We start from the raw sequence: 24478 nt of genomic DNA on the forward strand, positions 1-24478 counted from the left end.
GTGGACGTTTCGTCCTCCGAGGGTATCACCAGCCCAGTAGTCAGCACTTCGGTGTTGACATGAATAAATTTATATGATCATTTTTTTTTATTTCCTGTAAAAAAAAAACATACAATTTTTGTAAAAAAAGCTAAGGATTTTCTCATCACAGGAATAGATTACCTTAGCCGCATTTGACACAACTTTTTTGGTCCTCAGCGCTCTTCAACTTTGTATAACTATTTTGATCTGAGCGTCACTGATGAGTCTTATGTAGACGAAACGCGCGTCTGGCGTATTAAATTCATAATCCTTGTACCTGATAACTAATTAAAGAGGGGCGAAAGGTACCAGAGGGACAGTCAAATTCATAAATCGAAAACAAACTGACAATGCCATGGCTAGAAATGAAAAGACAAACAGACAAATAAAAGTACACAAGACACAACTAAAATCTAAGCAACACGAACCCCATGAAAACTAAGGGTGATATCAGGTGCTCCGGAAGGGTAAGCAGATCTTGCTGCATGTGGCAGTCGTCGTGTTGCTCATGTTATAACAAACCCGTTAAGTAGTCTAATTCGGTAGGTGACATTCATGAAAAGGGAAGGGGATTGTAGTTACGACGTAAGGAACGTATCCGTTATCATCTGTGAGACTGTTATTCCATAACGTTCAACCAACTCGTGAAGATATGAGGCAGGCTTAACTGTATCTGTTGTATCCTAGTTCGATGGGATAGATTCGTTCAACATAGTCACCAAATTTTGAATATTTAATGAGAGAACATCATCAATATAGCGGAAGGTAAAGTTGAAGGATAAATTGTACGAATTATTCGGCAAATAAAATTCTTATAATTGATAATCAGCACTGCTATCATTTGGGACTTGTGATTAAGTTCCTACGAAACAAACATTAGTTCCTGCACAATGACGATCAGGAGGACTCTTATTGAATTTTAATAGTGCAGGGATACACTCAATCTATTAATTGATGTAACAAATATGCGCATAATTGACGAACGTGTTCGTGAAGGACATAACTCAAAAGTGGTCTATTAATCAATGTCAAATCTGAAACACATTTTTTTCAATTGAAATTTTGATTTGAGATCGATATCAACTTTAGTTTCCCCTTATTTTGGTATGTTAAAACATCGAGTACTTGCTATTTAAGTTGCCGAGAGCGAAAAACTTCTACAGCCGTAAAAATACAACAAATGTAGTTCAACTCATTACATGTTTTATATCGATGATCATGATTTTAGAAATTGTTTTGATTTTAATTCTAGGGGTTTCTTCTTCAATCAGCAACACTGTTGTGTATGTACTGTGTATAGGAGGTGTTGTGGTATTAATTGGTCTGAGTATTTATTTCCGACAGCTCTGTTTGAGAAAATTGAGAAGTTCGTGTTGGAAAACAATTATTGGTGGACGGATCGCAAGCCATAGAAATGAAAATGAGTTCAAAATTCAATTTTTGGAATTAGAGAGACAAGATAGTATTTTGAACAGTATTGATGAACACCACACAATTGCAGGTTTTGGACATTTAAACCAACGCATGTATAGCGATGAGAATCACATGTACGATTATCCTTTCAATTAACAGATAGATAAGGTTTTAAAAAATATATATATAAAATCATCATAGATGCCAGGACTAAATGACTGCACTCATTCAACAAGCCACCGTTGCCTTGAAAATTGTTTGGACTGATATTGTGAAAATAATTGTATAAAGTTCAATATTGCATGTTTGTTTCGTAAGTGCGTCACTGTTTTTGATGTCATGAGGTGTCTCTCGTTGATGAAAGATGTTAGTTGTTGTTCTGCGGTTTGCATGTTGTGTCATCTATTATATTATATTACGTGTGTTTTTGCTGTATTTATGTCAAGTAGTGGTGTCATTTTAGCGATATTTTTTAACAGTTTTATAAAAGCAGGAAGTTTGGCTAGCCATACAACCAGGTTCAACCCACCATTTTTTCTATTAATGTCCTGTACCAAGCATGGAATATGGCGGTTGTTATCAAATAGTTAGTTTCTATGTGTGTTTGCTGTTTTTTTGTATATTTAATGCGTTTCCCTCGGTTTTAGTTTGTTACCCCGATTTTATTTTTTGTCCATGGATTTATGAGTTTTGAACAGCGGTATACTACTGTTGCCTTTATTTGTTGTTGCACTTCAGTGTTTCTCTTGTTCGTGTTGTTCCTATTATAGTTGATGTGTTTCCCTCAGTTTGAGTTTTTTAACCCGGATTTGTTTTCTTTTCTCAATCGAAAGATCACTTTTGAACACCAGTATACTACTGTTGCTTCTATGTATGGTCAAGTAATGAATGGTTGTTTTTGCATGCATATACTTAATTGTACTCAAAGTTTACATTAAGATATTGGATAAAGTTTGAATCTTGTATAGAAAAAATAAACCATTTTTATTATTTTCTGACTTTGTTTGATTAAAATGAATGAAATATGTTAGTTCAATCCAGCATTTTCTACTTTTGAAAATGCCTGTACCAAGTCAGGAATATGACAGTTGTTGTCCATTCGTTTTTGATGTGTTTTGTCATTTGATTTTGCCATGTGATTAGGAACTTCCCGATTGAATTTTCCTTGGAGTTCAGTATTTTTGTGATTTTACTTTGTAGTTTGATAAATGTCTGATTGTCTGTACGTCAGACAATAAACTGGTATAGTTCTATGGTTCACTTCCTCGAATAACAGGCATAATTGCTCCTATTATAATAGTGTAATAATGACAAAACATTTATGAAAAGAGTTATGACAAAAGGTGTCTCAATCAACATATAAACTTAAAAGTATGTAAAACCAATATAAAAATGAAAACAACACTATGAATTGTATGTGTCTGAAGCAATTTTCTTGTTTTACCTTCACCAAGAACGCTAAAATTCGAATATCTGAAAGCCAAAGATGTACATATATGAGAACCAAAATCAAATGAAGAACTATATTACAAAAATTGACATAAAAATAGCCAAATACTTTTGAGGTCAACTTTGCCTAGGGATGTTAAAACAGTTTTACTATAATTTTAAAATTGACTGACAAACAAATTCAGAATGGTTCATTATAAATCCTGTCATTACCGAAGTATGGACAACAGAGCTGCTGATACCCTCGGAGACTGGTAGTTCACCTGCAGTGGTATTATCAATGTCTGGAACCTGAATTAAACTGGTTGTCGATGATTGCCGTTCCGCATCTATCACAATTGTTCTCTGTTTACTTTTTTGTGTCTGGAACAAGACCGTAAGTTTTCATTCGAATTGTTTCATCTTAGAGATTTGAACATAATGATCAGTAAACTACTGTTGCCTCTAATTTGTCTTCAGTATTTTCTGAGTTTCAAGACATTAAATGCCTGAAATGTCTTTTAACTTACCTAAGTTATTAATTTAAAACAAGTTAACTACTTAAAATTTTAATTCATGATATTTTATCTAATTATAAAAGTTCTAAAAAATACATTAACAAGTAAGTAGTATCACAGAGAAATTACATTTTGCAGGAAACACTTGTTCAAGATTCTCGTGTCTTATTTATTGGAAGCACATATCTCAAACCTGTAAGCAACTCCAAGTAAAAGTTAAATAATAACGATTAAGTATTTGATAGATTAATAAAACTTATTAGGCTAAATTTTACTTTAAGGGAAGTGTTGGTGTTACAGTTATGATTGCACAAATATAAAAAAAAATAGTTTGGTCAGGAGCCATGATATCATAATAAATTAATAGAAGAAAAAAAATCTAAATTTATCACACTTGGGTTGAAATCAATGATGTCAATTTTGAAGAATTCACATTGATGTCACCGAGGTTGAACATTTTGATGTATTATTTTCAGAGAAATCAATAATTCTTCCTGAATTGAAAATATATATAAAACCAACACTAAAATAGTTTATACCTATAAAAATAAAATGTTTGTAACAAAAGTGTTTGAAATCCATTTCATTTGTTTTTTCTTCAAATTTGTCATGAATCTCTGAATAAGTGACAATTTTAATTTAGGAAAAATATCATATTCACTTTGATCATTTTTTTTTTTACAAGTTTGGCAATCATCTCATCAACCAGTTTGGGGGATATGTTACCATTGCTGAAATTTTCAAATTTCATATAACAGATTTGATAATTTTGAGAATCTAAACAGTACAAGTATTTCCCTTGAAAATGCATAACAACCATAAATATATAACAAAATTACATATAACTAATACTGACTAAAAACAGAGATCGCCTAGAGTAGATAAGTACATGCTTTTACAAGAGGAGAAACGAAAATTCACATTACAATACACATTTACACACATGAAAAAAATACATTGTTGTTCTACTTTTGCATTCATATATGTTTAACTCATAAAAGTAAGGAGTTGTGGCACGATTGCCAAACTATCTACCAGATTTCAAATGACGAAAATATAGACAATTAGTGTTTAAAAAAAAATTGTGCACAATCAAAAAGGTGTAAAACATTTAACATTGAAATCTTTATAAATGGAATGTCTATTAAATGTGCATTCTACAAGGAAAAGAGTTGAGATTGGAAACATTTGCTGTATATTTATGTAGATTATTAACTGATGATGAAAATACCCCTAAAAGTATACACAGGGTTAAAAAAAATACCATTAAAACTCTATTATCTGATTACAGATCAAAGTGTGTGGTTGAACTGTATGTTACTAATTCTCTTAGTAAAACTGATGGATTTTTATTGCATGATAATGACATGGCAAATGTTTTGTTGAGCTGACAGGTGTTATGGTCATAGAAATTCATTCAAATCTTGTCACAATTAAATGTAGTCAAGAGTACAATCCAGTTTTGAATTTGAACTTTCAATGGCTTTGCTTTCTAATATAAAAATGTATAAATTAGTTCTTCATGTCTGAATAGAATGGAGAAGATGGCTTTACAAAGTGACTAGGTTTATAGAACAAAGTAATGACTATTAATGTTGTTAAAATGAATAAAATACAGGAAAAATTTAGATAGAAGGAAATTGTTTTTTAAATAATGATTCAAAACTTTTGAGTTTCCTCTACATTTAGGATATCCTGCAAGTTTGTTTTATGGACAATTAAAAAAAAAGTTACACTTGACCAAAAATGTATAAAGTATGAAAAGTTGAGACATGTTTTTTTTAATACTATCCATAGAATGTCTCACAATTACATCCTTGCATGTTATTCTGTTTTTCCACTAAAAGGTCATATGCAGGTTTTTTTCAACTAAATATGTATTAGAAAAATAAATTTTCATAGTATGCTAGTTTATGCAATAAATTTAAAGTATGTGTGTATACTGTCAAATATAGGTAAAAAGAATTTCATCACATTATATAAACATTTAGCATCACAAAAAGTTTAAATACAGAGAATGTCAACAAGAAGACCCGCTTTAAAGAAGAAAATGTTGAAGTTTTTTTTTTACTAAGCACAGAAAGAACATTACTCCATATAATAAGCACCTCTAAAAGTAACAGTAGAACCAGGATTTTCATAAACATCATCTATATATTCACTTGAATAAGCTTCAGAAGCTACAGGTCCAATACCTTTTACAGTAGGACCAAAATTATCATTGTTCATATGAGACTCGTTGAAATATTTATGTTTCTTGAACTTCGTTGGAGTGGTTCCATTTCTGGGTGCAAATATTTTCGGTGGAGTGTTCATATTTAATCGTCTCATCATAGCTTTGACATCCTGTGTTTTTTGTGATCGTTTTGGCGGAAGTTTATCTTCATCTGTGAAGTAACGCCCAGGAACATGATACCATGCAGATTTATGGTGGACTTTCCTAGAAATATCTCTTGGTGTTTTAGAGTTACCGAGTAAACTGCTCAATGAACAATTAGGCCCAGACGTAACTGTGGATGTATTACCTAAATTTATAGAATGTGGATTTGTATCTTTCTTTGATGAGTAACTTTTTAAGCTACTTCCTGTCCGATAACTAGTTCCATAGGAACTTGCACTTCTTGCACTGCTTTCTCGTGGAGGTCTGACATTATGTTTAGATGATCTTGAACTTTCAGCACTTCCAAATCTTTTGAATAATTTAACAGGGCCACTTTCCTGGGTCTGTGGCATAAACTGTGTTCTCTTCTGGGCAGGACTTTCTTCACTTCTTGCAATATCGACACCAAAACTGTCAATGATATTATCTTGCAATTGTGTTTGCTGCTGCTCTGGACTTTGCCTCCTCTCTTGTTCCTCTTCATTTTCTTTGTCTTCTGTGATTACACTCCTCCCATAATCAGGCATACCTGAAAAACCATTTACCATTTGTTTTCCAATTTTGAGACGTCTTTCGACACTTTCTCTATTTAGCAGACGTGCAGGGCGTTCTGTTTCAATCATCAACCTTTCTGATGCTGTTATATGACTTGCATTGCTTAGCCTGCTCATTGAATGAAGACTTCTTTCATCTCTACTTGTTGGGCGTGAACTGCCTCTACTTTTTGCTGATGATCTTAATTTCGACCTTTTGTCCAGATTTTTCAGGTCATTGTCCCTCCAAGACATGTTGCTGAAGGGTCTTTCGACGGTGCGGATATCTGTTTCTTTAGCTGGACCAAACTCATATTTTCCCATCTTTAAAGTAACTTCTAGTGTTTTGAGATAGTTACGTACAGACACTGTGTCTATATGATCACCACCTGGAAAATACAATATATATGATCAAAATTTTAGCAATTCATTTTTAATTAAATTATTAACTCTTATAAACAATTAAGCTAACAATTTTTAAAAGATTTTGAGTTGTTTTTTTAAATCCATGAAAAAGGACATGATATTAAATTATATGACATAAAAATCAAATATGAATTTTACATTCGAATTCCAGGACTAAACTTCACCTGATCACTTGTTAATGCTGATTGACCTACAGGCACTTGAACAAAATTATATTCCTCTTGTATAAATGTTATATCTTTTGATAGAAAATGTTTAATATTTTTGGAGAATTTTGTTTTATTCCTGGATGGACACTATATATTTTTGTTTATGTATAATGATTTCAGATAATGATTATGAAATAAAGGTTCTTGAATACAATGATGGGATAGACAGCCCTGACAATTTCATTTTGAAACTTTGATTTGAGGTAATAATCGGTTTTGATTTATCTCCCTTTGAACTACATTTAATATTTTCTACATATATAATGTTCTACCATGACCTCTAGGTACAAACCAATTGTATTCATATATAGGATCTGAGTCAGTTTGGATGACATTTCCAAGTTTAAATCAAATTGTCAATAGGTCAATTGTGTCATATGATGCATTTTGGTGAGATTTATTATAGCCATTTTCCAAGTTAAAATTAAACTCAACAGGAAGTTGTTAAATTACTATTTGGAAAAATCTTTAATTTTTTTGTGGTGTGTTGTTTGGACTCTAATTATAAATCAAAACATCAATTTGAATAATTTCCCTTTAAACTGCATATAATCTGTTCTTTTTTAATGCTATATGGAAGAGTAAGGGTGTCGTCATGAATATGATTTATCCTGATTGGTCATTGTGTGGACTGCAGACGTAAAAATATTTATCAGGCAATATAGGAATTATTTGTATTGGCATATACATATATACTATATTTTTATGCTAAAAATAGTTATCACTAGACACCATGTGAACTCCTTTATTTATCAGAGGCAAAATAAGATGTGTGTCTCTTTTCATTAACAAGCTTAAAAAAAGTATTTTCTAAACTGTGAAAAAGGCCTACTACAAATTTTATTAAAATTAAATAGGACTCTTCATTTTGGAACTTGAAAATAGTAAGACATTTTTTTACTTAATTGAAACAATGAATTAGTGCATCAAATTTGCTTATTTAAATCCCAACCCTAAAGCAAATTTTACGCAGTATGTATTATATTGGGAAATTGTTAATTCCAATCTGTTGGGTGGTGGTGTATACAGCACATCTACTTTGCAAACTTATAATATTCAATTTAATAGCACATGCTTAAAATTTGTGTGCATGGCAGGAAATTTCAATCCCTCTAGATCACCCGATAACACTTACAGTTTTTAAATAGGTGCATATTCTTGAGCTTTGGTTAAAATAGTGCTATATAATTTATTTACATTTAACTATTCTTTTTATCATTTTCTGTTGCTGGTACAACTCAATTAACTTTCGTTTAGTGTTAATTGTCTATATCACTCTTGATTTTCAAATCTCACATTGTTCAAATTTGTCACCTCATAAATTTTCTAGATACACGTACATAGAAAGGGCATTTTTCAATTTACATATAGCCATTGGTCAGAAAGATCATACCCCAGCCAATGGGTACTTCAAAACGTGGGGTAATATAAATCACATGATAATACGGTAATATGACAGGCTACTATTGACTTAACACCCTCTTATCGTTGGATTATAGTCCGTAAAATCTCTTTAATACAACTTTTATCAGTTACTTAAACTACTTTGCTGACTCTTGATATCTGTCAAACGCACCTTTATCAATAACATAAAATCAGTACAGTCTTTAAAAATACTTATCAACTGTCAAGTATTTCTCTAAAACCTTTGATCAAACACTAGTCAAACAAATACTAGTTACTTTTAGCTTATGACGTCTTAACTCTTCAAGTCTATGAAATAAAATGGTTTATCTGTAGTATTATGATTTATTAGAAGATGTGGGAGTATATGTCAATGAGACAGCAATCCAACAATATATAAAAAACTAAACTTACTAAAATTGTTACTTTATTTGAAGAATTTAAAGGACTTGATACAGATTAACACTTAAAAGAGGACTGCCCAATTTCCAAGAAATTTATTCCAAACTAGGGAATGTTTTAAAACTCAGTGTATCTGTAAAGTTTTAATAATTGGTATATATCCAAACAATTTTTCATGTGACTACATTATAAATGCTCGTAGATGACTTTCAACTGTAATTTTGACAGATTTAGACAAATATTAGTATTTATTAAAATAAAATATATGACAAGACGACAACCAAACCTTAAATGTTTACTAATGATTTTCAGATAAAATTATGTCAGTTCAAATTGTCTTTTTATGTAACTTTATATACACAAAAGAATTTAAAATTTGCAATACATGTACTTCTATCAAATTTTCTTTCAAAAGCAATTTATAAAGCATTATAGATTTGAAAACTTTCCAATTCTAAACCTTTGAGTGAAACAAATACATATAGGAAACTCAATGGCATGAACTATATCCAATTGGTTTCAATTTTTTTTTATTACAAATTATATTGATGAAATAAGCCACTTGAAGGATTTTTTTTTTAAAACTAGAAGGATGAATAAAAAAGTAAATATTGAAATCCGTTCTTTAGTTTAGTTTAGTTTAGTATGAAGTCCATTATCACTGAACTAGTATACATATTTGTTTAGGGGCCATCTGAAGGACTCCTCCGGGTGCGGGAGTTTTTCGCTGCATTGAAGACCCATAGGTGGCCTTCGGCTGTTGTCTGCTCTATGGTCGGGTTGTTGTCTCCTTGACACATTCCCCATTTCCAATCTCAATTTTATTGGTGATATTAAATTTGGAAAGTGACTATAATTAAAACTAATCTAGTATCTGTTCTGTATGCAAAATTTGAAATTGATTCAAAGAATATTACCATCCAAAAAGGGATCACAATGACTAAATCCATTGATCAATATTAGGTCAAGGCTTATGTTTTGTTTAATAGTTACAAAGATTATTGTGGAATCACTACCTTTTTTATCTTGGTTATCAAATTTTGTGGATTAAGGATTTTTTTTTTCTTGGGATATTTGACTTTTGAAATCTTCATGGAAGTTTATAAACAATTTGTTCTTTGTTGAACATTCAAATTAGCAGTCCACCTATAACCACCAATTCCATGAAAATTGGTATCTCACCAATAACAATGATTATCCACAGTTCACAAACAAGATTTAAGTTAAAAATGCCTTGCTAAAAGTTATGTATTATTAATTCCAAGAATCAAACTTGTACAGTCATCTCAAAATTAAATTTAAAAGTTTTTTTTCTTTATGATACTTAAGAAGCTAATAGGTACATGCTAGCAGTAAATTTTATGAAAGACATAAAATGTTTTAGTGAAAGCAAATTATTTTGACATGTTTATAATTATTAAACATATCTTTGAAATATGATATGACATGAATTATAATTCATCTTGAAAGAAATAAAGATGACACTTTTATAATGCACAAGTTTGCAGACTCACTATTTAGTCTGTTATAACTGGATTTTACTATGTAGAAAGATAGGACACTGCAGATTTGCTGACCAAGACTGTGAAGCACTTAAAAATATAGAAGTTTTCATTTATTTTTTATTTGATTGAAATGTAGAATAAGTCAATTAGACGAAACCCTATGACATGCAGGGGCAACATACAGTCTTCAACACGAGACATATGGATTATTCCATGCAAAACGTCTAGCTCTAAATTGCCTGGAGTTTGACAGCTGTAAATGAATTCAACAAAACCATCATTGATCTGCCATTTAAACATTCAACTCTCCAATTATATATATACAAACATATGATCCTGCAGTAGAAATCCCCATTTGTCAGTACTGTGAGTGAGTGAGTTCAAGTTAAGAGACTAAACCAATTTGTGGGAGCTAGGTAAACTAGACCATAATTTTTTGGAAAAGAAGAAAAAAGAAATACAAAGATGAAGAATCTTACAGAATCAGTGTTAAATAAAAGAACTGGTTTAAAAATGGTAAACTAAACTACCTGGGGGTAAATAGTAACCAAAAACTTGTATGGTTTATTATTCTAAAAAGACCTCTGTGACATCGTTTCCAACAAATTGCATATTGATATATCAAATTTGGCAGATAATAAGTTTGCCTAGCTAGTATTCTTTGATATTGTTTGCCTTCCTAGAACTATTGAGATTTATTCATAAACAGTTAACTCCTTTATTCTACATTGATTGAGTTCAATAAGAACATCAAATTTCTATCACCTAAGCTTTTGTCATTATGGCAGCACAAACAAAGTTGTTAGCAAATTTTCCTGCAAAAAGAACTCAAATTTTTCTGACAACCATAAAAAAACACCAATTTTTGCATTCCTATTGTCTAAAATCATTACAAATTCAACCTCTTTATATTAGACCTTTTTATTTTTGTCTCAATTACATTGCGAATAAATTCATACACAGTAAAATATCCTTTACAGCTTAATCCAGTAATAGAATCTTTAAAGTGATCTGATTATATACCGTAGGAAAAAATCTGATTACTGTTTTTTCTTAATGAAGTATATTTTGATCAAATTACTGTCTAGCAAATAGTTGGGTACCACCCCTCTCCCCTTTTACCTAATGCTATTTGTTCAATGACACAGCCAGTCAACATTCTATAACATGTCCAACTGACATATAGAACTTTATATGTCAAATTCAATGTAAAGTTTACTTTGGTTTGCCTCATATTCAACCTTGTTGATTCAAAAGAAGATCAGAAAACATTTCTATAAGAAAAAAATGACATTACATTCATAAACAAAACAAAAATACGTACCCTGCATGACTAAATGGCCGTTAGGCACAGGAGGCAGATATTTGCTAGTTATCCAAATAGACATTGTTTCACTTTAGCCGAAAAACAAAGCAGGATATAAAATATATAACCACCATAAAACACTTGTGTCTCCTACTGGGTTATAAACTATTGTACGACATGAATATTAAATACTTCTGTGGTAATCTGCATGAAAATACCCATCAATATGTTCTCCGTTTTTTAAACTCTGATTTCATTCCCATAAATGATATCTAACATAATCTCTGAAAAGAAACGGCAATGTTCCCATGAAGCTCGACAAAAATCAATTCTAAATTAAACTACCACAGCTCATTTTTCCTTTTGTTAATTAATTTATAGACTGATTTTAAATTCAAATTAGTTTTTATTCCATGTGAGGTATGATTGATAGTTTTCTAATTGTTCCCACTACAATTCTGAATAATAGTTTAACACAGTATTAAATATATTGATATCATTTACATTTAATGGCACGTGTATGCACATTAATAAGTTTAAATCCATCTGCACAACTAAATAACAATTGAATATTTAAATAATTCCAGAACTCTTCTTCTTGATGTTTCCGTCTCTTTCCAATTTTTCAAAATGCAGAAATTTTTTAAGTTATTAAAGTTAAAGTTTCAGAATATTTCAAAATGAACAATTCATCAGAAAACTGCTAAGAATTCTCTCCAACATCTTCCAAATATATTCCCATGTTTAACATTGACCATTCATTTCCGTCGATTTAATTAAAATTTCCATATATAGTGGTACGGTTCTAAATTCATACCAATAGCGAGATAAGTTACAACGTGGAACAATTTTATCCTTAAATATCGAGGAGATTAAATGACTGGGAGGTGTACGGTCCACACGATTAGTGGTGTTAAAATTACAATAGATGTTTTATATGTAAACGTCAATGTTTATCTCAGTGAGGTTAGACTTGGCCTTTGTGGTTTTTAACACCCTGGTTTAACCTGTACATTTAAATAAATGTATATACCCAAAGTCATAATGATTCTTAATTCAAATAAAAAGAAAAGATTTTTTTTGACGATTAATTTATTTCTTTGTTTTGATGACGCAGCCCTTTAAAAAAAAAATCTACAGAAGATAATGAATGAATAACATAATGCAAAAGTACAGGTGTAGGGGTAGTGTCATTGCATTAGAAAACAAGAATGTGTCCAAAGTACACGGATGCCCCACTCACACTATCATTTTCCATGTTTTATGGACTTTGAAATTGGGTAAATATCTAATTTGGCATTAAAATTAGAAAGATTATACTATAGGGAACATGTGTACTAAGTTTCAAGTTGATTGGACTTCAATTTCATCAAAAACTACCTTGACCAAAAACTTTAACCTGAAGCGGGACGAACGAACGAATGAACGGACGGACGGACGGATGAACGAACAACGGAGCCACAGACCAGAAAACATAATGCCCCTCTACTATCGTAGTTGGGGCATAAACAAATTTTTAATTCAAATGTGTCCCTGCAGTAAAAAATTTTTTTTATATTATTCAAAAATACAGTTAATTGTTGAAAAACAAAATCAACTTCAATCAATGACTGCAATTTTTGAATTTGTTGAAACAACTCAAAATCAACTCAAAATAACTTGGCTCATTTAATTTGATTATATGATCTTTTCAATGCTCGTGATCTTCAACTTTGTACTTGTTTGGCTTTATAAATATTTTGATATGAGCGTCACTGATGAGTCTTATGTAGACAAAACGTGCATGTGGCGTACTAAATTATAATCCTGGTACCTTTGATAACTATTCGTTTTTTTAAAAAGGAAAAGAAAACTTCAAATGCAGGAGTAATTTCATGCATCTGGTGCCCTGTTCTGGATTTAACTACATCTAGAATGCTCAAACCCAAACATTCCATTATGTATAAAGGCAACAGTAGTATACCGCTGTTCAAAACTCATAAATCCATGGACAAAAAACAAAATCGGGATAACAAACTAAAACCGAAGGAAACGCATTAAATATAAGAGGAGAACAACGACATAACATTAAAATGTAACACACATAGACAAAATCCCACGAGAATAACAAATATAACATATATATATAACATCAAAACCAAATACATGAATTTGGGATAGACAAGTACCGTGACACGTCTTATCGCAATGTGAATTTACACTCAAAAATAAGAGAAAACAAACGACACAACGTTATAATGTAATACACACAGAAACGAACTATAATATAACAATGACCATATTCCTGACTTGGTACAGGGCATTTTTAAAGGAAAAAATGGTGGGTTGAACCTGGTTTTGTGGCATGCCAAACCTCGCACTTTTATGGCCATATGAAATATAACATCAAAATGACAACACAGGACTACCATATAAATAAATTGGAGAACACAATTGACAAAGAATCACACGAACAACAGCCAACAAAAGGCAACAAGTTCAAAATTTTAATACGCCAGAAGTGTATTTTGTCCACACAAGACCTATGTGTGACGCACAGATACAAAAGTTTGAAAGCCGAAACGAGTACAAAGTTGAACAGCATCGAGGACCAAAAGATCAAAAAGGTTGTACCAAAAACGGCAAGGGTTTTCTGTTAAGTTACCAGAAAATCCCTATAATTTAGAGTAATTTATACTTTTGCAAACAGTAAATTTAATAAAATGAATATACAAAAGATGTACATGATAAAGCTGAAGTATTAACAATTACAGGAAACAACTGAAATACATTTACATAACCAGACATTTGAAACACAAAAGTAGACACATCCGAATACGTTTAAACCTCTACGCCAAGTGACGTCCTATTTGAAACTGAAAAATGACGAAACAATGACGTCATTTGAATTAGTAAAACAGAGCATCAAAAAATGAAAAATGACGTCACATAAGAATGAATAAGATAGAATTAGGATTAATTTAAGATTATATATTTGAACTAAATACTGATATTGCATTTAATTTAATTTAAGTGTAAGGGGTACTACAGAGAAGAAATCAACCTATACCATATGTGCCGAATAAAAAAAACAGGCCCTTAAATTAAAGAGACTGAATATACCCATAATTAATCAAACTTAAATTATTTTCTTAAATATGCCAAAAATGCCCTGTTCCATCAACCAAAAAGCAAATTCAGAGTTTTTTGTAACTTTATGTTTGTCTTTTCATCTCTTATTGTTGGCAATTGTGATGGCTGTTTTCTTCAACCGTGGTACCTTCCCCCTTTTTCAATAAGCTTTTTAATATAATATTTCATCTTATGTAATACATATTTAATGAAAACTTATATCAAATGTAAATACATTTTCATTAAAAATCAATTACATTAAATCAAATCCTTATCAACCTGCTCACACATTCAGATACAAATAATTTGTTTGTAAAACATCAAAGGTGCAATCAATCTTTAATCTACATTGTTAAAGCCTAATACACAATTGATATGACTTTAAGAGGCCATAAAGGGAAATATTTCCAAAAGTATAAAAATTCAATCAAAATTTTATCACAGGTACATGCAATTATGCATATTTTCAATTTTTCATGTTTGAATGCCTATAACAGGTGCACCTCGGATTACATAATTATTACGGGAACTTCTGGGAGCCAAAAGTGCAGTTCCTTCCGTTGGTGAATTCTCATAGGTCAAAGCAATCATTGACTACACTACATTGAAATTTGGTTATCAGGAACTTCATCAAATTTAATTAAGAATATGATCTCCTATGCTGAGGGTTTGACATATTAGGGGAATTTACTTCAAATTTGGTAAATGAATACACATATAAATTTAATTAAGATTTACTGATAAGTGTCTTACATATATGAATGTTACATTGACCTAAGCTTACCTAGTAACATACAAATTACACCACCTGCACTCAATAGAAGGTCAAGGCCAAATTATGATGAAAAACTTGAAGTCTTTTGGCTAGACCTCGGAAATCAATTGGAGAATGTCCATCACAATTCAAAATTATATTTTTTTTTCTTTAAAATGGGGAATTTTATTGGGGATTCATGAGTGAGGAAAAGATGAACAACACCATTGCTCAAAAAGAAAAAGGCAAACAGATATACAAACACAGACACAACAAGATTGTGTCCAAAGTACACAGATGACCCACTCTCACTATCATTTTCCATGTTTAATGGACAGTGAAATTGGGTAAAAATTCTAATTTGGCATTAAAATTAGAAAGATCATACCTAAGGGAACATGTGTACTAAGTTTCAAGCTGATTGGACTTCAACTTCATCAAAAACTACCTTGACCAAAAACTTTAACCTGAAACTTGCACTTACATTTTCTATGTTCAGTGGACCATAAAGTTAGGGTTTAAAGTCTAATTTGGCTTTAAAATTAGAAAGATCTTATCTTTAGCAACATGTGTACTAAGTTTCAGGTCGATTGGACTTCAGCTTCATCAAAAACTACTTTGACAAAAAACTTTAACCAGAAGCGGGACGAAAGGATGAACAAATGGACAGACGAATGAACAGATGGACTGACGCAAGCACAGGCCAGAAAACATATTGCCCCTCTACTATCGTAGGTGGGGCATAAAAATTAAGAGACTGAAACCCCAACAAGACATTAAAACATTTCTCAGTTCCACGTTCAAGTTTATTTGCTAAATTTAGCCTTATATGATAATTTGGTATGCACTCACAAAAGTTCTTCTTGACATAGAATGACAAAATTATTCAAACTCAAATTAATTTCTTACCAAATATTCATATATAGGCCATTAGAAAAGAGGGACAGACATATGTGGTAAATGTTTAGAAGGAAGGAAGAATAGACAATGCAATATTGCCCCCAACTCCTTGAGTGGGTTATAATAGGATAATAGGGAGGATGAAACTTCAAAAGGGGCCACCACTGTTTTGACTGTTGACATCTTTTTTATGAAAATATAATAATATCAATATTTCCCTTTGGAACAGCTGAGACAAAACGGGCTTTTCAATGACAAATAAATGAACACTATTTTTTTTAAATATTTAATTGTATATCTTAACATCTTCTTTGGAATATTCTTAAACTATATCCTTTCTCTCTGTATTCAACATTTTTCGCACAATGAGTGAACATCATCTTGGTCTTTAGACAAGCAACAAGAACCCTTAGGTCAGCAAACTCACATACCCAACACAAATCCCCCACTCCTGGAAAAATTGTCTCCAATTCAGATGTTCTGCTTATTTCAACTGATATGGTTGTGGTGATTCAAAACCTTCATAGAATTTGAAAAGGATTGGACAAAAATGAAGATGCTGTCCTGGCAACATTTAAGTGTTGAATGACGTCAAAAGCAGACGGTCAAAAAAATTATACCCTCTGAAACTTTGTTGAGAGGGTAAAATTAAATTTGGTTTGATTAGCCATGGTGTATCAGATTTTTAACATCCGACTTATTCAGTTGATCATTGGATTAAATTTGGACTACTTACTTATAATTACTATATTATTGCATAATAATAAAATTCAAAAATTTGACCTCCATTTTTTGTTATATAATCAAATAATTGAAATAACTGACCTTTCTTACAAATCCCCATATCAAAGCAAGTGAGACCGGCTGCCTTGAGAATGATTTGGTACATATGTATGAACGCACACTATAAATTGATCCTTCAGATTAAAATTTAAGAAAAACAGACTCAAGGTATACAGTAACAACTGGATTATAATTGATCCTCTTAAAAAGGATTGACTTCTTACCTATGCCTTGTATGGATTATAGTTTTATAGGATTTATTATCCATTATTATCACAAAAAGATCAATAGACTAACAAGTAAGATAAAAAAATAATTATCATTATATGTAATTCACAAAAACAATAGAGAGCCAAAAAGATACATTTCTCATAAAAGGGTGCTAAAAAGGTACTAGTATTTAGTACTTACAACTGTTAAAAAGTTCATAGAAATTCAGTAAATCAATAAATGCTGAGAATACAAGAAGCTACCCTTTTGTAAATAGATAAACCCAATCTTTGTAAAAAGAAGAAAGTTAAACTAAAATTCAGAATACAGTCTTAGAGCAGTTGGTGATACAAGATAGTGCCTGCGACAGGATGATTACCTCTATTTTTAGGCAAATCAAAATCAATGTTGCTGTTGGTTATTATAATACATAACTTGAAGAAGAAAAAGAGAAGAAAACTAGAGGCTTCAAGAAGCCAGTGTCGCTCACCTGATATTTTTATTTACAATTGATGCATGAAATAATGCAACTGTTATACTTTTGCTTTAGTTACAGAGATATCAGTCAAAAACTGCATTTTCACCCCTATGTTCAATTTATAGCCACATCTGCCATGTTGGTTGACAGGCAGTGTCATCGGACCAATTTTACAAACAAGATACCTAATGCTTAATGTGGTCAAGTCTGGTTATACATTTTGTATTTGTCTCAGTTGTTTCAGAAGACTCTTGTAAAAGATAACAAAAATTTACAAAAATTATTTAATTTGACTTTAAAGGGCAATAACTCCTTATGGGGTCAATTGACCATTTTGACTTATTTGTAGATCTTACTTTGCTGAACATTATTGCTGTTTACAGTTTATTTCTATCTATAATAATATTCAAGATAATAACCAAAAACTGCAAAATTTCTTTAAAATTACTAATTAAGGGGCAGCAACCCAACAACGGCTTGTCTGATTCTCCTGAAAATTTCACTGAAAATAAACTGACAAACAATTTTATCCATTGTCAAATCTGCTCTAAATACTTTAGTTTCAGAGATATAAGCCAAAAACTGCATTTTACACCTATGTTCTATTTTGATCCATGTCTGCTATGTTGGTTGGTTGGCCGGGTCATCGGACACATTTCACCCCAATGATGATTGTGGCCAAGTTTGGTGTAATTTGGCCCAGTAGTTTCAGAGAAGATTTTTGTGAAAGTCAACTGCGGACAACAGAGGCCAAGTGATGAGAAAAGCTCACTTGACCTTTCAGGTCAGGTGAGCTAAAAAATGGCTTATTTTTCTTATTCTCAAATTTACTCTTCTGTGAGCCAAATCAAAATTTTCAAATAGCAATGCAATCAACTCCCTCCCTTTATTGATTTGTTCATGTAATAATCTCAATCATTAATTATTTAAAATATCAATTAAAAATAATTGTTCTCTATAGATGCAGGTTCTTCAATGCATTGGTTTTTAAAACAAATATATTCAATTTCTTGAAAGCCATATGAATTTTTCATAATTTCATTATTTTCATGAGATTTAAAATAGTAATCTTTTGCAATTTAATGGATCTGTTATATCTATTTTTTCATAAAACAAATGAAAGGAAATAGTATTGCGATTGAAACCCATACAAATCTACAAATGGTACACATCATAATAATGCCTTAAATTATGATTGATTGTTGCTATTTAACATGTACACAAAATTGAAATTCACTTGGCTATATCATGGCAACAAGTTTTTATTGATGGGAACGCAGGCAATCCCAGAGAAAACCATTAACTAATTATGGCTGCAAAACTAATCCTAGTCAATTAAATTGGAGTCAATTACACCTAGTTATGTGCTGTGTTTGAACATAAAATATGAGAAATTTGTTTGGCCAAAAATAAAAATTATCTGTAAAAAGTTACATTTTTGTTTATATACCCTGATTCAGTTTCGATTTATTTCAGAGGTCTACCAAGATCCATATTTTGTACCTCATTCACACTGCTGGTCTTATTAGAAAACAGGCAGGCCACTAGTTTTGACTAAGAACTTAGTTTTCTTACCTAAATTTGTGGTCTTAATGTTTAAATCTCTTCTAAGTAAGGCTACTACCTTTGTTTTAACTCCATAACTGATTTCTTACCTAAATTGGTGGTCTTAATGTCTAAAGCTCTTCTAAGTAGGCCTACAGCTTCTGTTTTAGCACCATAACTGATTTCTTCCATCAACACTTTTCCTATAAAATTGAAACATAACAGATTTCAAAACTATAATCCTAATACTGATAGATTATTGCTGTTTAATACCACTTTCAGAAAACTTATCATGTAGGCCAATTTTCATTAGTGGAGAAATATAGGGATCCAATCTTCAAATATGAGGAAACCACATACCTTGATAAACAGACATGGCTACGGGTTGTTGTCTCTTTGACACATTCACCATTTCCATTCTCAATTTTATAATTCAAATTAAACCACTGCCTAACATCTCAAGTTTACAAAACCAAAAAGTTACATCGGAAGACCTGTCAATCACTTACTCATTTAGAGTTGAATCTCCTTACAACTGGAGAGCACCTCAAATTACCTTTTATAGACTTGTTCATTTTTTTTTTCATTTTTTACCATTTATATGGTTTTTGTGTTTCCCTTTGGTTAACCTCTACCTTTTTTAACATTCTTCAAATCATAAACATCCATCTATTTTTCAATAATGTTAAAGCAGCCAGGAATGAAATGAATATCATCAAGGCAGAAATGTTCATTAGCAAAGGGAGATAATCAAAATAATTTATAAAGAAAATTTAACCATTTTAGACATTTTTTAATAATACATGCATAAAATATCTCAAACAAAATTTTCCTGGATATTTATTTGGATTTACATCATATCTTTTATTTCATAAGAGACTAAAGACCTGTAAATGAAAAGTTCAGGATATTGGAATTTTGTTTTTAATTGCATATTGCATATTATAATCAGTTGAGAATTTAAAGTTGTATGTAGAAATTACAGTTTCGAGAAGAAAATTACCTACAAAAATAAAATGCTTCACAACTCGAAAATGAAATGTGCATGTTTCAGTCTTATCAAAACATGCGTTCAATTATGTTTTAATATGAATTTAATCAGTTACAAGACACAACTTTTTTTATTACATATATCCCCAAAATGCCATTTCAATACTTTAACTTTCAAACAAGACCATAATTACCTAAAGCCAGTAATGTGTCAGCAACAGCTAAATGTGTAGATCCCAGACAATCTTCCCTAATCTTTACCGTCTTTCTATACAGTGTCTCTGCCCGAATTTTGTCATATCTGTAAGTAATATTTAGAGAAAACTTTGTAATTTCAATATTAAGGAGGAATCGTTATTATTCATTTTCAGTTTTAAATTGAGCAATTTCTGATTTTGATCTGTGTTAGAAAATCTAAAATTACCATATATTCTAGTATATCTGTAATTCACTTTTTTAACCAGGCAAAAACAAAAAACAAAAAACTTATCTACATACTACAACTTGAAACTACTTCAATTTTGACTGTTACATAACATTTATATGATTAAGAACAGGAAAAACACATTCTGTTGCTTTTTTTTAATGTGTACAAAGGAGTAAGTTCGGTAAGGGCCATATTTGGCCCCAATTATAAAGTTCATAGTAACAAGCCAATGAAGGTTTTAAGTTGCATTAAATACATGTGAGAAAGTTAAACAGAACTGTTTTTGTCAAAATTTAAGTCTAATATGTTGATTTTTACATCCCAAAAAGGTCAAGATAAGGGATTTTGTTGAAATTTGACAAAATGAGCTGGATTTCAACCAAATTAAGGACCAGGAAACATAGAGCGCAGCCGTCGACAAACTTAATATTCAAACAAGACATGTGAACTGTCTTCACAAACATTATTTTAAAAGATCTTTGTTGTCGACGTATGCGCTCTATGTTTCCTGTCCAATAATCTATTGAAATTTACCTATTTTCATTGATTTTTTCGTGAAAAAATCAATATGAGTGCAACTTGTGACGTCATAATGTAACGTAGAAAGGTAAAGTTTTCAACAAAATAGCTTATTTCCTATCTAGTCACTATATTAGCTTTAATTTATTGTGATATTGGTCAATAAATCCGAATTTGAAATTTACGCTTAAAAAGGGGGCCATTTTAGGACCTTACTGAACATACTCCTTTAACAACTCAAATGAAACTTGTCAAATGAAGAAGAGTTTTTTTTTTTTAAATGCAACATACCCTTTTGAGCTATCTTTCTTCACCATCAAATCAGCCAAAGCAAATAAAGTATCAGCAACCAGTGGATGTGCATTACCGAACCACTGCTCTCTTGTTGACAGAGATTGTCTCAGATCTGACTCTGCTAATATAAAGTCTGATTGCTGTGTCCTGCAACAAAAGAGAAAATTAACAGCTACATGTACTAAATTAGTGGACCAGTCAGATAACATACAACAATATGATAAGGGTTTGCTATTTTAAACTTTTAGGTTTCTCTGGTCTCGTCCTAATGATACAGCTTTCAAGAAATTATAGCCAGATATTTCATTTTCTTATGTAATAATTACCAGAACAGAAGGACAAATAAGATCTGTATTTTACACATGAAAACCATGGTCTGTTTTGTGTTTTAGTTTTGTTAATGAAAATTTTACATACAGGCCAGGTTACAAACATTGTTGCAAAGTTTTTTTTATTCTATTAGAAGAAGATAATCAATTGATATAATTCTTTGACAGAGAAATTAACCCTTTCAACGCTATACACGGCACATGCCGCGATGACATACGCCGTCCGCCACTGCTATTCGCGGCATATGCCGCGATGACAACGGATTTTTCATAAGGACTTTTAAACCATTCGGTTTTCATTCGGATCCTCTCTAATTTTTTTTCCTTGTATGAATCGAGGATATGCAAGGTCTCATTTGCGCTTGAAATCCCGGCAATTTTTATTGTAAAATCATGCAGTAGAAGGAAAATTGAAGGAAAATAAAAACAAATATTTTGACAAATGCAAATGGCGGAAATCGGAAAAGAAGCTGTAAATATGGAAATATTTCAGCATTTCTATGGCGAAACTGATGACGAGGATTAGTTAAAAGGTTTCTTGTTATCTCAATGTGTTTATTACATTCAATTCGTGTGGGAAATATGATTTGATCGATCATTACAAGACGTAGAAAAAGGGGGGAAAACGGAGGTTGACTGAAATTTTTGAAGACGGAGCCACTGATTTGAGCTATGATTACATAATACGTTGTGTATGGTGCAATACGCTACGGAATCGAGCAATTGGTGTCTTCTTTATTATATGGCAGATAAAAAAACAAAATAGATGAAGACGAAAAGTAGTTTTTATTCAAAATTCAACACAAATGTAACAAATTACACCTTTTACCTGTTAATTACCTGAAAGTGCAGGTAACCTGATAAAAATTTTACTGAAATAACTGCCTAACATTACAGTTCATACTCTCCTGAGCATTTTTCATGCAATAACTTTTTCTGTATCTCTTATAATAAAAAAGATACAGCAGTCTGAAAAGGAATATACTGTTCTAACACAAAAAAAATGCAGCAGCAGCAGCCATTTTTCTATTTTTTTGTGTAGCGTTGAAAGGGTTAAAAGATTGCAAAATTATTTTACCGAAAAATTGACAATTAACCCTTAGACTGCTGTATTGATTTCTATTGTGTTATTGTGCAATGCTGAATAAAAAATGATATTTTTATGAAATTGTCTTGTTTACTTTAAATTGGTATATCTCTGTGAATATTGACTGTACATAAATAAAACTTATATGAAAAAACATTGTTAGGTTCTGAATTTTGCATTTCTTGTGGTTGTTTGTGTTTTCGGTTATTTTTTACCTGTGTAGGTGCAAATAAAGGTATACAAAGGTAAAGTTTTATAATTTAATATAATTTAACAATTCAATAAACATAAAACTTTGTAAAACAAGAACATTTGTAAGTATAGATATTTGGCAAAAAATATTTTGCAAAAAAACTTGTAAAAGTCACAGGTAATACTGCAGGTATGGCACAGGTAAGTCGAAAAAACTCGTTAAGGACAAATAACACTTTAAAATGTAAATAAAACAGTATAAATATAACACAATACTTTGTAAAATTAATTAATGTTACTAATGATCAAAATTACTGATCAAGAACAGTAATACTAGGTAAGTTAACTGTTTATTCAGAGTCCGAGGAATTTTCTCCTGCAGGTAAGAGGATTGCGCGATAGTTCTGTCGCGTGTGGTACACCTGGAAACAATTAGGCACACACAATGCAACTTTGCATGTAGGACACCAGAATATTGTTTGCTTTCTTTTGCATGCTTGTCTCAAAGACTTTTTATAGTTACAAGCTACACAGTCTCTAGCGGGATGTGCGCGTTTCGCTCCAACCTTTGCAGGTATATGATTAGGAAAATGACGATCAAGTAATCGCGTTGGTTTTTCTCCCAAGATTTTTCTACCCATCTCAATTTGTGGTCGGGGAGCAGTCAAAGCCTCCTGAATAAGAGCAGTAACTATTGATGTTCTAAAAGTGTTATGCTCTTTCTTTGTTTTGTTTACTGGTGCATATTTCTTGTACAAGATAAATGAATTTATGACGCACAAGTTCAACAGGTAAAAGAAGAGCTTTTTATACCACTTGCTCGTTTTACGTAGGCACGAGTAATATTGATTGATCTGATCAGATAGATCTACTCCTCCCATGTAAGAGCAGTAGTCTACCACACATGTTGGCTTGACAATTGGATTGTTTGTCCTTCTATCATTTTTGTTAAGAACACTGACTGTTGCGGGATGAATAGTTGAAAGCATATGTACATCTCGCTTATCATGAAATTTGACAGCGAGAAGACCTTCCTTCCGTCTAAATATAACCTCACCACGTTTCAGCTTCAGATTTGTTTTTTTAAGGGCGTCGGGTACCCCCACACGGTTTTTTCTCAATGTGCCACAGGCATAAGTATTTAATAAGTTCTGTAAAAAGTTCTGGTGACACATAATAGTTGTCCATGTACACATGGTGACCATTGTCCAACAGTCCACAGCGGCTCATTAAACCAATAACTTCTTTTGTGGTTATATTGCAGTTGTTCTCACCCAGAACAAGGTCAGCCTGTTCACCAATTTCAGAACAACC

The 24478-nt window shown here is 31.5% G+C and overlaps 1 protein-coding gene across 5 annotated transcripts in view; it reads right to left on the reverse strand.

Moving 5' to 3' along the window:
• Positions 1–3415: 3415 nt before the first annotated feature.
• The window catches only part of LOC143082610 (tetratricopeptide repeat protein 41-like), a 59070-nt gene continuing 38007 nt past the window's right edge, over positions 3416–24478 (reverse strand). For all 5 annotated transcript variants that reach the window (XM_076258413.1, XM_076258375.1, XM_076258396.1 and 2 more), the window contains 4 exons: positions 21554–21703; positions 20511–20617; positions 19437–19529; positions 3416–6682 (listed from right to left, as the gene is read on the reverse strand). In XM_076258413.1, coding sequence (XP_076114528.1) covers positions 5469–6682; positions 19437–19529; positions 20511–20617; positions 21554–21703 — 1564 coding nt within the window. In that variant the 3' untranslated portion in view covers positions 3416–5468. The remainder of the gene's footprint in view (positions 6683–19436; positions 19530–20510; positions 20618–21553; positions 21704–24478) is intronic.

The sequence above is a fragment of the Mytilus galloprovincialis genome, chromosome 1 (assembly GCF_965363235.1).
Source record: "Mytilus galloprovincialis chromosome 1, xbMytGall1.hap1.1, whole genome shotgun sequence".
Lineage (NCBI taxonomy): Eukaryota > Metazoa > Mollusca > Bivalvia > Mytilida > Mytilidae > Mytilus > Mytilus galloprovincialis.